Source organism: Chroicocephalus ridibundus, chromosome 3 (assembly GCF_963924245.1).
Source record: "Chroicocephalus ridibundus chromosome 3, bChrRid1.1, whole genome shotgun sequence".
Classification (NCBI taxonomy): Eukaryota; Metazoa; Chordata; class Aves; order Charadriiformes; family Laridae; genus Chroicocephalus; species Chroicocephalus ridibundus.
The window spans coordinates 15,972,269-15,989,379 of record NC_086286.1 but is presented as its reverse complement, the minus strand read 5'-3'; the positions used below and the strand labels follow the sequence as shown (position 1 = coordinate 15,989,379).

At 40.7% G+C, this 17,111-nt stretch overlaps 1 protein-coding gene across 1 annotated transcript in view; it reads left to right on the top strand.

Annotated features, from left to right (window-relative positions):
• ALK (ALK receptor tyrosine kinase) overlaps positions 1-17,111 on the top strand; it is a 328,277-nt gene that overhangs the window by 228,888 nt on the left and 82,278 nt on the right. The window contains exon 6 of the mRNA XM_063328138.1: positions 14,808-14,939. Within this exon, the coding sequence (XP_063184208.1) occupies positions 14,808-14,939 (132 nt within the window). The remainder of the gene's footprint in view (positions 1-14,807; positions 14,940-17,111) is intronic.

The window sequence follows — 17,111 nt, the reverse complement described above, 5'->3', positions numbered from 1 at the left end:
GGGAGACCTCAATGAAGGCTTTTTGAAAAATCTACTTAAATTGAGTTGCATTTGGACATTGGATCCCATGCTGCTTTCCAAAGAGCGGTAACAGAAGATCCACGTTATTTTTTCAGTTACTTCTTTACCAGTAGGAGCAAATCCCTCTCTTGCATTATCTTGTTTATTTTTATTACCCTTGTGAATGACACTGTCACTTCTGTTTAAACAGAAGCAGTAACTCAATCCCTTAATAAAGCCTTAAACAACATTGCTTCTAAATGAGGTTAAGATCTACATTATATGCAGCATTTGCCTTGAACCTTAATTCATCGTACTTCTGCAAGAGTATCTGGTTACATTCAGGAGTTAGTAATTTCAAATCTAGTTCCTGGAGATCATTGAATTCTAGCCTTCTGAAGCATGATATACCATTAAGAGTCATGTTAGGGAATGTCTATTTCATTACATTAGTGTAATCAATGCTTCTTTGTTATCAGGTAAATTTAAAACCACATGTTCTTTTCTGAACAGAAAATTGTACCAAGTTTGGGGGGTTTTTTGTTATATGTCTGTTCTGTTTTAGTAATTTTAAGTATACTATTCTGCAAAAAAGCTGCTATGATATCCTGTACATAAACACCTCATTTTATCTCCATCTTTGATTTAAATAAAGGTCCCTCTTGTATGGTTCTAAATTGAGACAGATTTCCTCTGAACTTGAGCCATACTTGCAGTTGCTTTTTTCCATTCTCCTTGTTTTAGAAGCAGACTTCAGCTGAATATCTCAGATAAAGACCAAGGTGTGTTTACGAGTTTTCCCAAAGCTGCAAAGTAATGGGGGTTAGCAGTCTGTTGTTCCCCAGTATGCTGTCTTTAAAAAAGGGAAAGGGAAATACTACCCCTTCCATAAATCTCTTTGCATGGAATAGTAAGATATCACCATGTATCACAATTATCTTACATATTAGAATGACTTTTTTTTTTTTTAAGTGACTAGAGCACTGCCACTGAGTTGCTTCTCTACCTTGTAGCACCACTGTGCTGTAGCTTTGCTCCTCTAGTCTTTAAGCAGGTCACAAGAGTCTGTAAGATGTTTTAATGCAGCCCAGAGAGCAGCTGCCATTTGAAAATGAGACAGGATAACATAAAATCCTTGAGTAGGTAAGAACCGTTGTTCTGGTCTCACCTGTCTGACTTTGCCTCAAATAAATTAGGGAGTACTTGCACATGCTGCTTCATCAGCGGATCAGGAGGGAACGCTGTCCTGAACAGATGGAAGCAATAACCTCTCCTGCCAATGCGGCTGGAGGAGGATGTTTGCCTGCAACCAAAGGGACTTACCTGTACCACAGCTACAAATAACTCCAGGATCTCGTTACAGTCCAGTTTAACTCAATAGTATTGACAACCATGAGCTGAAGTGTGGTTGCTAAGGCAAGAGCCTTGCACTGCTTGGGATTTGTGGAGGGGAATACCTTCACCTTGTGAATTTGTGACTGTACAGTTGAAAGTACTTGGGGTCTGTTGACTCACAGAGAGTAACATCCCTTCCCTAGAAAAGCATAAGAGAAGGACTCTGCATTGTTTGCAGTAGTTGGGCCAAATACTTAGAACAGGGCCCTTCTGTGGCATTTCTTGCTGCAGTTTCTTCGAGCGGCAGATCTCTCTTGTATTGAGTATCGGCAGATCTCTCTTGTATTGAGTATCGGCAGAACTTGGAGATGGGCATTTCTTGAAAGCACCTTTTTGGAGAAATAAATCACATTTCTAAAGCATCTCTCTCCCCTCAAATGTGTGTCCACTAAAAAGAAGCTTGAGTCCAGACTTGGTGCTTGTACGTTTCTATTGCTATTTTCCACTACAATAAAAAGCAATTTCCACTTGAATTTTGGAAATCTGAGCAGTTATTATAGTATCAAGTAGTCCAGTGACAAAGTCTGGAAGTAATTTTCGTCAGAAAATAAAAGTCTCTGTTCATATTCTCATCCTAAAACTGTAATAGTTACTCAGTGCTTCACCTACTGAAAATTTAATAACTTACACAGCATCAAAAATGGTTTGACACCACATACACATTGCTGAATGAAGTTAGTGATTTATAACATTGCACGTGAGATGTTAGTATCTCATTTACTGCATTAATCAGTGAATGCCAAATCAGTTTGCAGATTGCATGTAGATCAGTTTAATCTGTCACCTTAATTGTCAGTGAAATGTTTAGCGTTGAGTTTACATTAGCTGTTTTCCACACTGCTTCTCAGTGAGAAAGCAATAGCAGTGTAATACCGCCATAGTGCTCATGTGAAAGTGTGCAGGCTTCATGGCTGTTTTTCACCACTCTCCAAATCTGAGGTTCACTCAGTTTAATCTGTGTTTTGCTAGTATTTGCACGTTTTACTACATGCCAAATGGAGGAAATGTTGTCAGTCCTGTCAGTGCTAGCATGGTAAAAGACTATCTCTTTGGAGCACTGTCCGAGTGAGTAGTTTTCAGGGGACAGGACCAAGCTGAAATGACCCAGGGCTTCATCAGAGAGCTGCTGCGTTAGCATGTGGTATCGACTCAAGCGATTCTGTCATCCTCTGTGCTTGTGATTAGCATTTAGTAACACGCTCACTATAGCCTTTCACTTAAGAGCCTCCAGCTGGTACACAAGGGTAAGCAGCATCTCCATTTTTATTCTAGGTTTGTTAAAAATGTAACTTAGTGGGACAAAGTTATTCAAAATTCTGGTCAAACTTAGTAAGTAAGTGTTTTAACCTAAAAAAAAGTAAGGGAGGAAACTAAATTTTAACAGCTTTTCCCTGGACTTCAGATTTTTTTTTATTTGAAACCACGTTAGTAGTCATAAAGGAAGGGTGAAATACCTGAAATGAAAAAAATTTTGAACAATAGCAAGTTTCCTGGAGCTAACCATTATTTTATTCCAGGTCAAATAAAATCTTTTGGAGTAATGCTGGGCAAAAATTTTTCTTCTGCAGGGGACATTTTCATTTCAGATAGCTCTTAAAAAATGAGATTTTTTTTTTTTCCTGTGCAAACAAAAATACGCTAGTCACATAGTGCTAGTTCTAAACAGTAGCGAGGCCACATATCCCCCACAAAGTGTTATTTCTTTCTGTCATGGGCAGTGAGATGGAAGCTTGAAGAAGTGAAGAGACTTATCCAAGGTCACAGCGTAAGAGCCAATTTGGAAATCCTGACTGTCAGATTCCTTATTTGATAGGCAGCATTTCTGAAAGTGGTTTGCTAGCAATTCAAGACCCCTGCACACACAAATGGAGTGCTGAAGTATCTCAAAAAATGATGCTGGGCTGCTATGTTTGGTCTGTTTTGTCCTCAGTCCTTGGTTATTTAATTCTTTCTTCCTTTTGCTGGGTATTGGGAAAAGGATGCCAGGCTTTTTATTTTTGAGAATACCTTGGATGAGCTGGTAATTTAGTCGTGGACTACCTGGAAGAGGCCTAGCGACAGCAGTGAAATGCTTTTCACTTTTGCTTTTTGCTAGCGGAGACGAAGTTGTCCAAAAACCTTCCCAGCACTGGACTGAACAGGAGAGGGAGGTAAAATGGATGATTTCTCACAGCACAGAGAAAACTTGAACTGCTACTGTCTGTGCTGAAACTGCTTCACACACAGGGGGACAATAATTTGCATTTGCCACCCTATCTTTGCCAGGTCTTAGTTTCCTTAGCTGTCCTACACCTTTCAGAGAAGGCAGTGTCTGTTGCCCATAAAGACCTGGTTGCCATAGATGCAGAGGCCTCTGAGCTTTCTGATTATCTTACTGCCTGTGGGACAGTGGATCATTGATTTTATCCATATTAGATGCTAGAGCAAGGCACTTTTTTCATCTTTGTATACCTCATTGACAGACTGTTTAAAATTATATTGCTCACTAAAAAGCAGCGGTAATTACCTGTGGGATGGGAAGGAAGGGCATGGTCAAAGAAGAGTTGAGAGCCTTTACTGTAACTAACTGCCGCCTAAGAGCCTCCTGCTGTTTATCAAGAAATCCTGGAAAAAGGGGCAAGTAATTTTTTCCTCGTTTGAGTACAAATTCCAGGGTAGTTCATTTTGTTGATAGTATTTCACTAAACTTTCTGAATGTAGATCCCCTGCGCACCCTGGGCTTTGAGGTACGGCAGTGGTTTGAGTAATTGGCCAGTGACATTCATTATAGCTGGTGAACTGCATCCACATCCCATTAAGTTAAAGCCCTGGGAGGGCTGCAAGTCAGGTATTTTAACTGTTCTCGTTGTAAAAAAAAAATATATATATAGTGGGTATCTAACAGTTTTGCACTTGGCATAACTTAACTATACCACAGAGAGGACCATGGGCAGCTTAGGATGAATGGGAGTACAAGTACAGAGCAACCGGTGGATCGTAGTAAAAACCAGGAATAGTTTGTGTTCCCCAAGATGGCCAGCCTCCCCAAGATGGCCAATGCTCAGAGAGATGGCTTGGTGAAATGCATATGAAAAGTAATGTTAAACATTACTTGGTCTTTTAAATTGATACTTCAACACTAAGTCTGGACACGTGTAAATGTAAAGTACCTTTTAAGCCTGCCCTGGTTCATTCTATGGCCAAAAGATGGTTTGTTGGTTCTTTTTTGTTATTCAGTGTTCGCACAGTTTGTGCTGTCAAGTGAGTCCTGTCCAGTACACTTTGTTAACTGTAACCCTTTCCTAAACTGTTCATTTTTCTCCAAACCATGCCGCACCTCAGTAGGTCTTTGGTGGAGAGTATACAGAATTTCATTACTTCCTGAAGTGGGTTTATATTTCTCTTTTCTTAGTTCCTTATATGCCTAATTGTTTTCTAAGTCAGTCACAATACTATGCATGTACGGCTGGGTTTGGTTCTGTATGTTATTTCCATATGCTCTGCTCCTCCTTCTGGACCTTCCCATAATTATTCGTGGTTAACGTGGTAACCCTGTTTGCCACAAAACCAGACTAACCCCGTTTACTTTGCAGTGGGGCTAGCAACTCCTGTTTCATATTCTCTTTTTATTACTTGTTTTGTACCCAAATGTTTATGTTTGCTAGGTCTTGATGAAGAATGAGCAGTAAGCTGTATGTCCTCCTACTTCTCTATTTTGTATAATGAATTGGTTTGCAGTTATAAAGGATTTAGTTATAAAGGATTTTGTCTGCAGGAAGAGGTACATTTGCATTGTATAAATAGATTTATCTAGAGTCAACAAAGTGTTAGGCTTTGGTGAAACCTACCCAGCTGGGAGGAGCATTTTACATAATAACAGCAGTAGCAAATTTGTTAGAATTTAATACTATTGCTGATGGTAGTTAAGAGATTAAGTAATGGCCAACTGAATCAGTTAGCAAAATCGGGGGAACAGGGCTTGGAAGAACCGTGAAGGGGAGCCTGCACTCAACAGAAAGCCTATTGACAAAGTGGATGTAAAGGAATATTTTGGGTTGTCATACATTTTATGGTGCCAAATTTGAAGATGAGAACTGTAAAAGAAATGACTGTCACTTCTGAGCAGTTGTGTAAAATCTTCTGAGAGTTTGATTGCCAGTCTACTCATTGAAGGGTAAAGAACTTAAAATCATAGGGAGAGACATAAGGCACGTCTGTCTCCTTGATCCGTCTTTACATATAGCAACTGTCTTATTGAGATTCCTATCACAGTATTAAAAATAATAAAAAAGCCATTTAAATATTATTTAACATTTGCCTAGCTATTCTACTGTGGCTAGCAACCCACAGGCATCTATCTCATCCTCAGGGCATTACTCAATCCTGAGTAATGATATTGGTCAACTCTTACAATTCTCTTTGCACCTCAGTATATGTTTGGGAAAGAGATCTTGCGTGGAAAGCGTTAAAGTGTCTTTTAGCATGCCACAAGACTGTAGAGAGACTGCCTGAAACTTGGGTGGTCATCCTGGAATTGAATTGTAATGTCATCCCTCCTTGTGGGGTTTTTTTTTTAATATCTTCAGTGCATACCTTGGCTTACACAGAGCTAATCACTGTATTCTTTGCTGACATCTGATTTTTTTCTGTAAGCATTCCCAATTCATACATCTTCCACATCTTCAAGGGGTAGCAGAGATCTTCTGGCAGAGACACGGACTCCAGGAGGGAGTCCTTCTCCAGGCTTTTTTTTGATGTTGAGTGCTGTTGACCTTCAGCAGCTTTGCTCCTGGGATAATTTCATTCAAGTGTAGCAAGGCCTGAAGCACAGCCTGATACACGAGCAAAGAACTGCTACTTCTCCATCCCTCTGGACTGGCTTCAAAGCACTGAGATGTAGGCAGTTTTCAGTGCGTTCAGCTGGAAGAGTCACCAGTGAGTCATAGCATCCATCAACGTACTGATGTTCAGGGACGTGTGGAGGTAGGGTAATACTGCAGTGTTCCCTTTTGCTTCCCTAGAATTGAAAGCTGGACAGCCTCTATCCACATTAAGCCCCTTCCGGTGGCAAACCTGTTATGTGTCACCAATACTATTGCTCTCCCTTGCAGCAAGTGCTCATGTGCGGTTTCATTTTGCTTATGCTTTGAGTTTTTGAGGTATTGTTGCTCAGTTTTTGAACATAGTGGAAATTAGCTCCTTGGCGACAACAACTGCAGAGTTTCGCAGAGGCTGGCACAGTGGAGAGGGGCATGACATGAAACTTTCTTCCCCAGCAAGCTTCTGCTTCTACTTGAAATAACTATTGCTCTTCCACTGTGGGGCCACTGCCTTGCACAGTAAAGCATTTGGCTGGGATGTGAGGATGCCTCACTGCACCCTGCTGAAAGGGACCACATGCGCATGCTCGTGATTGTGCTGATTTGTGATATTCTGCCCATCTCCCCCAGCAGCTGAACTGCAGCAAGGCCATAAACCTTAATTTAATACTGCTGACAGCTAAAGAAGAGATACTGCTTTAAACAGCTACAGAAGCAGAATTGCATTTTAGAAACGAAAAATATGATTCCTATCTAAAATGATGTTTGAATACAATTAAGTGTCATACCTCTGTTTGTGTTTTTCATGACAAGGCATACAAATGTACCTCTGACTGGTTTGGCAATGCTAAAGCGCATGACAAAGAGATTACTGAGATGCTACTATTGCAGGGTTCAGAGAGAGGTTATATCTGACCTGCAAGGAATCAGCTCTTGATGAGCTGAGCAATCTTCTCCAGTTTCTCTGTTCTGTGGCTTTTTTCTTGGATCTGGTCAACTTCAGTCCAACTGGTAGAGGTTGGAAGAGGAGTCAGAGAGTAGGTCTGGTTTGGGCAATTTACAGTCTTGTTTCATTATTTGAAATTGGTTGGCGTGTGCCTTAGTTTCCTCATCTTTAAAATGTTAGTGATGTTTTTCTTGATGTACCAGTTTTAAGAATAAGAATGGGGAAAAAATCCACTATGTGTAGTGGCAGTGTTGATTGTGCTTGGAATTGGGGAACCAGAACAGGCAAAGATAAAATTTGCTTGAGTAATTGAAAGTGGATTTGAACCCAGCCTTTTAGGAAGCAAAATGTGAAAAATTACATGTATTTCCTATCTAATCAACTCTTAGGGTTTACCCCAAAAAAGCACAGATGAAGTTTGGAGGTACTATTTTCATGACGTGTCTCCAGTAGCCTTGTTTTTTTGTTCCATATTCAGTTCCATGTCTCAAGTTGAGAGTGGGCCCGTGTTAAATCTGCTCCTGTTGTCTGTAAATAAGCTTAGAGATCTTAACCACCTCATGATTTTGTCAGCATCCGCTGCATGTGGCAAGCAGCATTCATCTTCCAGTGAACTAGCAATCAGTCTGGCCCGTGTTTCCCAAGGGTAAGGTTGCTGGCTGATAAGAGCTGGTCTCCAAGCCTGTTCAGACCCAGAGAGGTCTGATGGGAATGGCAGAGCTAATAATAGAAGTTGGACCTTTTTATTTTCCCTCTCCGAGGTTTGTATTTTGAAAAAATCACAGAAGATCACAGAAAAGATTGTTTGATCTTTTTTTAACCAGTTGCTTACTGTTACAAATATGTTAATCACTGCTTTTACGAGAGATATGAAAATGGGGGCGAGTGGGGTGGGGGATTTGTTTTGTTGGGTTTTTTTAATCTCACAAAAATGCAATGGTACCTGAGAAAAAAGGGAATCAACTAGCAAATGCAGTCTGATATTGAAACAAGGGCAACTAAAAGCAACCAAAAGAAATGAGATGAGGGATTTTAACAAAATTATTGTATCCCATTGCATTGTTCTAAATCAGGATGTTGATATTTCGGGATGAAAACCTTAAAGATATGCTGTGCTAGATTTAATTTAAAACAGTCTAATGACTGTATACAACAGTGTGTCATAGGTATTCGGGAAAAAGTATTAATTTTCTCTCTCTTTTGGCCCCTTTCAATTTTTGTAGATACCCCAGAATGTGTAGGTAACCACACAGGCTGGAAGATCATACTTCCTTTATAAAAATTGCTGCTACTGCTATTTATTTGTTTACTGTTAATGTTTGGATGTGCCGTTGGAGCTGCTTATTGATCAGTAAGCAAATCATGGGAAAAAGTACATGTTACCATAAGTCCTAACAAAAACAAAAAAGCAGCTAGATTTTGTGCAAGATTAATAGGGAAAAACATTATCATGTTATTTATTGCGCTCAGCAATTATTTGCTGTCTCAGGAGCTATGAAGATAAATATTAGATCCTCAGTCAACTTCCCTAATTGAAAAATGAGAAAGTGTGAAATATAGCTAACTTTCTTATTCCACATTCTTATTTCATTATAGTTTTAAGGAAGCTAGTTGTTGCTGTAAATTCAGGAGAGCCGTATCACACCAATGTTAACGTTGGGTAGTCATTTAGTCAAAAGATAGGAGAAGTAAAAGTAACCAGACCTGGTCAAAAGCATTTCCAAGAGCACACAGAGGGCCTGGTGAGTCTGAATGCTGTACGGCTCTGTAGAAGGTTCATGCTACTGAAACGTGGCAGTGAGCAAGTGTCGGCTCCTCATGTGTGCTATGAAGCTTTCTTCAGTGTAAGCAATCATACTGGCATTAAGCAAGGCTGAAAGAACAGATGTTTTAAAATGTGTATACTAAGCATAACTTCCCTATGTTGAAACAGCAGTAGCAGAGAGGCAGAGCACATTAGAACTGAGCTGGCTGAAATACTGACATGAGCGAGTTCCAAAACAGTAAGTTTCCAGTTGAATTTCCTGCCCAACATTTTGTCTTTGTTTGAATTCAAATGTTTTCAAATTTCTTGGGTTTATGACAATATTTCATTACCTGTTGAAACATCGTAAGTCAATATTTCCAATGCAGAATTGTTTTGAAACTTTTGTTCCATGAGGAATTTTGGCATTTTTATTTTGTGGTTAGATACATTTTGAAATGTTGACATTTTCTGTGAACTGAAAATTCTCTTCCTACGCGGCTCTAATGAGCAAGATTTCTTGCCTTGGCGTAGCTCACTGTGGGAGAGCAGCTCCCTTATCACACAGGGCAGGGGGTGCCTATCCTACGGTGCCTTCATCAAACGTATGGCCCCGTTCATTTTGTACCGTAACTTATTCAAACTGCACTGTGGAGACAGAATAAATAATTTCCTTACAGTTTATTTCGTGGCTCTGTTATCATAACATCTTGGTTCCTTACAAATGTTAATGAAATGAACATCACAGAGCTCTTGTGATGAGCTTAGTCCCGTTTTACATATAGGAAGTGAAATATGAAGATGAAAGCCAACTTATGTAACTGGAAAAATGAGCAAGCTTTCAGGCATACAAACATGGGCTGCTTTTTCTTCCTGTATCAAGCAGCCTAATAAAAAGAGATCGCCGCCTCCTACAAATGTGGCTTCGCTTGCATCCTTAGGCACTGACAGAAATGGTAACGATGCTGGTACAAAGATTAAAGCCAGAAATTAGGAAGTGTTGACTAATTTTGGCTGCCTGATGTGAGAAACCTGGAGTCAATCTTTTTTCAAAGCGTTTTTTGAGGACATTGTGCTTTCCAAGTATCTCTCTCGCTGGTCTCATTTGCAGCTGCGACCGCTTGGCTTCTCTGCAGATCTGAATACAGGTGTCCTGGGGTGGGTGCCTGGAAAATGAGGGCAAGGTAGCTTGCTGGGAAAGTTTTGGATTATGCGATCTGCCCTGTACCATGTTGGAGTTCAATGGCCATTTGCCAAGGATGGCTTCAGTTCCCTTAAACATGAACTCGTCTTTCTCTTCTTTTACTTTCCTACCGCCTTTTTTTCACACTTTCCAACTTCTCTAGTGAAGGAAGCGGGGCTATTAATGACTCATATCAATAGAAATTTGCTTTGTCCTGGGATATGGCTATCTTCAGCACCAAGTGAGCCATCAGCCTTCAAATGTCAGTGCTGCCATAAGGCTGGAGGGTTGGAGTGAAGAAATGATATGCCCATCAGAAATGGGCAGTCATAGAAAAATCAATAATCAGAAACTCCCCAGAATTCTCACTGTCCTTTTATAGCTAGACAGTAGCTTTTCCACACAACCTATAAAATCCCCCAAGTACTCTCTTTTTAAGTATCTCTGAGTCAAGGCCTTGAACTCAAACCAAAGGAGGAACAGATGAAATTGAGAAGTTAATGACAAATACTTTGACAGATAAGCATTGTCAGTGAAGCTGTACATGATTTTGAGTGGCATTTAGTGGAGGAACGTTAGATTGCAGCACTGGCCCATTAGAAAATATTTTTTTAAGAGGTGTAATTAAATAATAGGAAAGTTTCTTTTTTTTTTGAAGGGTAGCACATACAATGATTTCCGTGGATCAGTATTTCTTGCTACATACATGCAATTAAAAATTCAAGTTTTTCACCTTGTGTGCGTACAGGGTCTTGCCCTGGAGACCATTGTAGTCAATTCAGTTCTGTCCAACCGTACTCCTCTGGGATAGCCCATAGCACCCACGAGGGTGCACATTCATCCCAGGTCTTTGCAATTTCTGTTCATCTTCTTTTGCAAAGTACAAATGACAGGGTTTTTAACAACTAAGTACTGTCCTAGTAAGCTCTTTTGTTTTAATGTGCACTGAGTGGGAGGACTTTACCTGACTGTGTTGGTCCCAAAAGCTTTTGGTAGCATTAAAAATTATGGCCTGAAAAGTTGAATGTAACACATGAAGGTATAATTATGTTCAGCTTGATTAATCCTGCATGATAATTAGCAGCATAGCCAGTTTGCAAGATAAGGGATATCTTTGTGAATGCCTGTAAGAATTTCTGTCTTCTGTCCCACCTCGCCAAGTGTGGTGGCAATAAGTTGAACTTTCTGGCTGTGTTCCTCAGAGACAGGTTCACCAGAACTTGCCAACGCACTTCGGTTTCTCTGCTGATCAAGGGAGGGGAGAGGAGAGAAGAGGCAACCCAAGCTAGAGAAAGCCTGCTGAGGAGTGAAATACATCCCCTTTGGCCCCACAGTCTGAGCAGTAACTTGCTTATCCTGCGTTAGGCTAAGCCACATGATTTTTCCCTTTAATGCTGATCTGCTACATGGAAACAAAGTCCAAAAGCATGGGCAGTCAAGAGGCCAGACTGTCATTTGTGTCCAGGATCTGGTACTGGATTTGAACACTGCCAAGGCTGGACTATGTTCAGAAGTGGGACCTGTGAGGTACAAAGTCAGCGCTCTTCCCCAAGGAGTTGTTTGTTTCTCCTTTCAATTTAGAGCCTGAAATGCCATTTGTTTAATGTTGCTGTTTAAATAATGATTTATAAGACTCCGAGCCAGCCGTGGTACAGCTTAATGACTGCTATAATTTATGAATGCCATTGGCTACATAAACACTGCTGTAAATATAAAGGATGTCTCCCACAAATTTTACTTTGATGCTTATTTGGTACCATTCATTTTCCTTTCCTTACACATCTTCTGTGAGTGAGTTGAAGCCACTTGACTCAACGATCCAGGTCATTCTGGCTCACCTTGCCAGGAGTGATTTGGGCTGGGAAATTAAAAGATCAAATGTCTATTTTTGTTATAAAATATTTTAATTAAAAATTAGATTTCCTTGGGCTTGAATGCAAACATCTGCATCAAGTAGCCCATTAAAGGGTCATTTGTTATTTGTGCTTTTTTTGGTTATCTATTTGTTTTACTAGTTAATAATCTCCTTTATCCAATTAATTTTGCCTTTATGCACACAGTAAGCAAGTAAAAAGGAGACAGGAATAAATCATGCAATGTCACAGAGCCCAGCCATTCCCCAGGCTGCAGCTTTGCTATTTCTGTTCTCTAACCTATACATGGAGCACGTATATACGCGTCTAATGCAAATCAGAGCTAATTCAGGCCCCGACTCCGCAGAGATGAATGAGCATGCAAATCTGCTGCTTTGTTTTGGAGGAAAAGCTCCTGGAATTGCTTGAGGTCTAGTTGCAACTGACGTCTTTTAGATACTACTGTCAATTGACTTCAGGAGATTTGTGCTCCTGGGCTGCAACAAAGACACCTGGGAAGACAGTAGGTGCTCTTGAATGCCTTGGTTCCATTGTAAACAGTGTTAATGTAGTCATGTGCTTGGAAAATTGAGTGCCTTTACAAAGTTATAATGAATTGAGTAAACGGAACAACTCCATTGCCTACAATAACCCCTCTTCTGAATCTCTGCATATCGTAGCTCAGCAGCTGCTGGGTTAAAACACAGACATTGCTGAAAAGGTTGCACATAAACTGAGGGGGACATGGGAACTGGAAATAAATGTGGGATTCAAGACCATCTGTGGGGTAATTCAGAGGGACAAAAGTACTTCTGAATTTGAGTAGGACTTAAAGATTTTTTAAGAGTGTCATGACATTACTAACCTCATGGAAGTGCTCTCGGCCACGTCTCTCAAATTTTCTTTAGGCGGCACTTCCATCAACATGGTGCTATACAGGTTGTTTGCATACCCCTAGGAGGAGGGATCACCTACTGAGTTACCGAAATCACTTCCTACAGCTTTCTAGCATCTGTTTGCACAATGACCTGAGCCCTCTGTGTCTGGCTTGTGACATGCGAAGAGCTTTGCATCTGATATAGGGAAGGCTCTCAATGGTGTCTCTAAGAGTGCGTTTTTGCAAGGAGCATGGCAAAGCCAAGGAAGGTATCTTCTCATTGCCTTAAACCCTTACTAAGGGGCCCGCAGAAATTGTCAGCAAACAGCTCTGAGTTACTTGGTCTATTTTTTCTGTAAAGCTCTCCTCTGTCGTCATGCCTTGACCCTGACTGAAATAGAAGGGCACTGTGCAGCCTGTATGCGGCAAGCCAGAATTGCTCTAAGGCAGTCAAAAAAATCAAGCTGACAATAACACAGAGCACCCTTTTCAGGAGCCAGGGTCCTTTATTAAAAAGATTTGGCATGTATTCCCTCCACTCCTGAATTGATTTGCGCCATAAAATAGGCCTGAAGAGAAATAGTGGTTGTTTTCCTACATGCTTCATTAATTTTTAGTTTTGGCAGGCAATATAAATAAAAGTATCAAGTGCACATCTAATTGAATCACCAGTGATTCCCAGCTCCCTGTAGTACAGAGAATATGATGTAGCTGTGCTGTTTAGCAAGCACGGATGAGTTAGGCAAAAAATGGCTCACTCTGCCCAGAGGCTTTGGTTTAATCTTGAGCATTTACCCATTTAATATGAGACAGAGCAGGAGTTGTTGCAGTGGAGAATTCACAGCACAGGCTTCTTTGTACTTCTAGGCTTGCCTTCTGGGAGAAGTGACTGTAAGCACATCTCTGCAGAGAGTCAGGAAGGTTTTGGTGAATTGTGTCTACATCCAGGTTATTGTGGAAGGAGCTCTGGCACTTCTCAAGCTTAGCCTCCTCCACATGTACTGGCTGTAGGATGTTGCTGAACTAATTCCTCCCTCCTTCAGGTGGATGATCTAGAGCATGTGTCTCTTTAAGAAAAAAATAAAAGAAAAGCCCTTGTCCTAAGTATCTTACATGGCCACAATCAAAGGACTCAGGATGAGAGAATTCCTACGGTAAGGAAAATGATACCTATGGGGCTGGATGATCTCTGACTTCTCAGCTGTCAAGGGAATCAAGTGCCTCCAGAAAAGGACAGTGCTAAGGGACAAGTACTCAGGATCATTTCTGAATGGATGATACTGGCCTCTAATTGTAATGTTCAGTGACCTCGTTTCATAAGAGTTGGCTCTTTTCCACATTGCTAGCTGCCTTTTGCTGCTTAGCATAGGTAAAATGAATGAATGATTTTTGTATCTTGGTAGATGTAGTCTGCTGTGGGCTCCCTGATTCACGGGGAGGGGTGTGCAGGATGCGGGAGTGGGTACAGAAGAGGAAGAAAACTACAAGCGGAGATCAGACTATTTTCTCTCGCAGAATGTGACAACGTGATACATCTAAGTCATAAGTAATACATGTTGACAGGAGGGTATGATGAAAGCTTGTGTTCTTTTCACAAACCATGTAGCCGTGTTATTCCTGAGCTAGACAGAAGGATATCAGTCTTTAGGACTGTCAGTCTAGCAGTAAATTCACATACAATTAAAAATCTATCATGCATATTGTGTTGTTCTTGAGAAATACACAGAGCAGGCTCCAGAATTTCAACTCCCTTTTCAAGGGTGAAAGATGCCTTCCAAGTTAAAACACCAGAAATGCCTAGGGAACTGAAGTTGTCTGTTAGGTGGACCATTAGATATTTGACAAGATTAACCAGGTCAAACAAAATAATTACTTTATCAAGTAATTATTGGATTGAGGGGATTTCACAAGGTGTTCTCCCCTTCAGTGTTATCTGGGATCCTATGACCTGTTGGTTGAGAGGAAGGCAATTCAGTAATCTGAAGTGTTTTTTGTTTTCTTTTTCTCTAGGATCTGCTTCTGGCTCAAAAATGGCTCTGGAGGGTTCCTTCAGCTGCTGGAATGGAACGGCGATCAGACTGGGGCAGGCATGTGACTTTATCAGGGACTGCGCCGAGGGAGAAGATGAGGGAGATATGTGCAGTGAGTAAATCCAACCCCCAGGCTGTATCCTCCTTTTCCAAAAGCATTGTTTGCTTTGAATTTCAGTGCCTGAGACTTTAGCACTAATAGACTAATTCAGTACTATCAAAAGACCAGTATCCTCCATAATTCATGCAGTTTCTCTGGATGTCTGCCTGGAGCGGACCAATTGATATGTTCCTGTACTCGCCTGCATTAGTTCTGCAGCAGGTTCTTAAGATGCTCTTAGTGCTTCATCTCTTTCAAAGTCCTGATCAAAAATGCAAAGGAAGTATAGTCTGAATAGCTAGATGCCTTACAGAATTATGGAATGTATATAGTTTGTTAGAGCTTTTAATCAAAATGTACCACAGCATGTGGCAGAAGGCAGAGGAAGGAGAAAACTTCTAAGATGAAAAATTACTAGAGCCAGTAGCTTGTCTTTGCCCAACTCGTCTGTCTTTGTAATTCCTCTTGTTTTCTATCCTCTCTTCAGCAGTCAGGAGCCTAATAAAAAACAGGAGAAGACAGATAGCAGCCTGAGTTTTCTGAAAACTTGCTGTGCCTGAATGCTTTGTAATTGTGCTGCATAACCTAGATACTTTAGGACCTTCCTTTAACCATCTTGAAGGTGCCTTATCTCTTTTTTCTATACCTCTACATGTTCTACCTCCAGCGTCTTCCCCTTTGCCAGTTTACAGATAGTTAGGAGCGGTGGATTGTCAGCCATATGGTTATCTACAGGGCCAATGTATCAATAAAAATAATCATCAGGAGTTCATCATTTACCAATTTAAAGTGTATGTGTCACAGCTGATCTAGCTGATGGACTTTTGTCAACAGAGCTGCAGTGATTTGGTATGCAAAAAATGTGTTCCCTGACCAAAATACCAGTCCCAGCAAAAGCCTTTGGAATAGAAGAAGCAATTATTCTCAGTTTAGCTTTCACATGCGACAGCTAGAGCAGGGGAGAGTCTGGGTAAGGTAATTCAAACAAGCAGTGTTGGTATAGGTGAAGTCTAGACTAACAGACTTTTGCTCTTTCTAGCATAAACTTGACATAAGAGTGACACACAACTTTTAGCATATTCCAGTTCTTTGCTGCTAACAAAGAAATAAAGTAACAGATTTTATAGGTGTGGAGAACAGTGGTTTGACCTGGGTTCATCTAGTAAACTAGTTAAAAGCTTAAAATTATATGCTTCTCCATCATGTTAGATGTTACAATTTGAAATTATATTAATTAACAACATATATTCAGTGAACATTAAATTCGCTTTCTTAGGAACAGTGTCATCGCTGCGGACTTGCAGCTCCTTGGAACCAATAATGTTTAATATTAGTAGTATTGAAACCTCCTCTTTGCCTAAGAGCTTTAAAACAGCGCTCTAAAACCTCATGACAGTATTTCTATTGTGTTCTACATTTTAATTAAAAAAAAAAAAAGTAAATTATGATAATCAGTAGGTTGAATGTATTTTCATTTCATTGGAAACAGAGAAGACATATTATTTACCATCAGCTGTATGTCCAGATACACTCTTCTGATATTCTGCTATAAATGACTCTGCCTTCTGAGAACGATCCTGTCTATATAAGTGGGAACAGCAGAGCTCACAAGGTGGAGTTGTCCCAATCATGGATGTAAACTAAATACCACCATAGGATGGGGCAGGCCTAGAAGAACACGCTTACCTGTTGCTTTCAAACACTGTCTGCACCTGTGGCTGCACCTGCACATGTCAGGAGGCTGGCTCTGCTTTTGCGCCTGGCTGCCACCCTGTATCCCATGATGAGACGGTTGGTAAAGTGATCAATCCCTCTCTCGCATACGCTATCTGCAGGGGCTGGTGGTTGCCTTTTCCCCCTCCATGCAGCATTCATCTTTAGCTATTTGCATAACGCAGTACAGCACTTACAGTTGTGTCAGCAAAGAATGTTCTGAGAATGTAAATAAGAAAATGTAAAAAGCAAAACACATTTAACTGCCTGTTTAGCCGAGCATCATTCCCTAGCTTGAGGAAAAGGCCACATGGCTTGTTTTCAACCACAGGTACTGGGAACGAGAGTTCTTACTCCCAGACAAAAGGCCTGAAAAGCGCCATCTTCTACCCAAGCAGCAAAAAAGACTGGCTTACCTTAGCAAGAGCTCCAGTTGCGGGTATGTCTGCTTATCCACTTACAAGCCTGCTC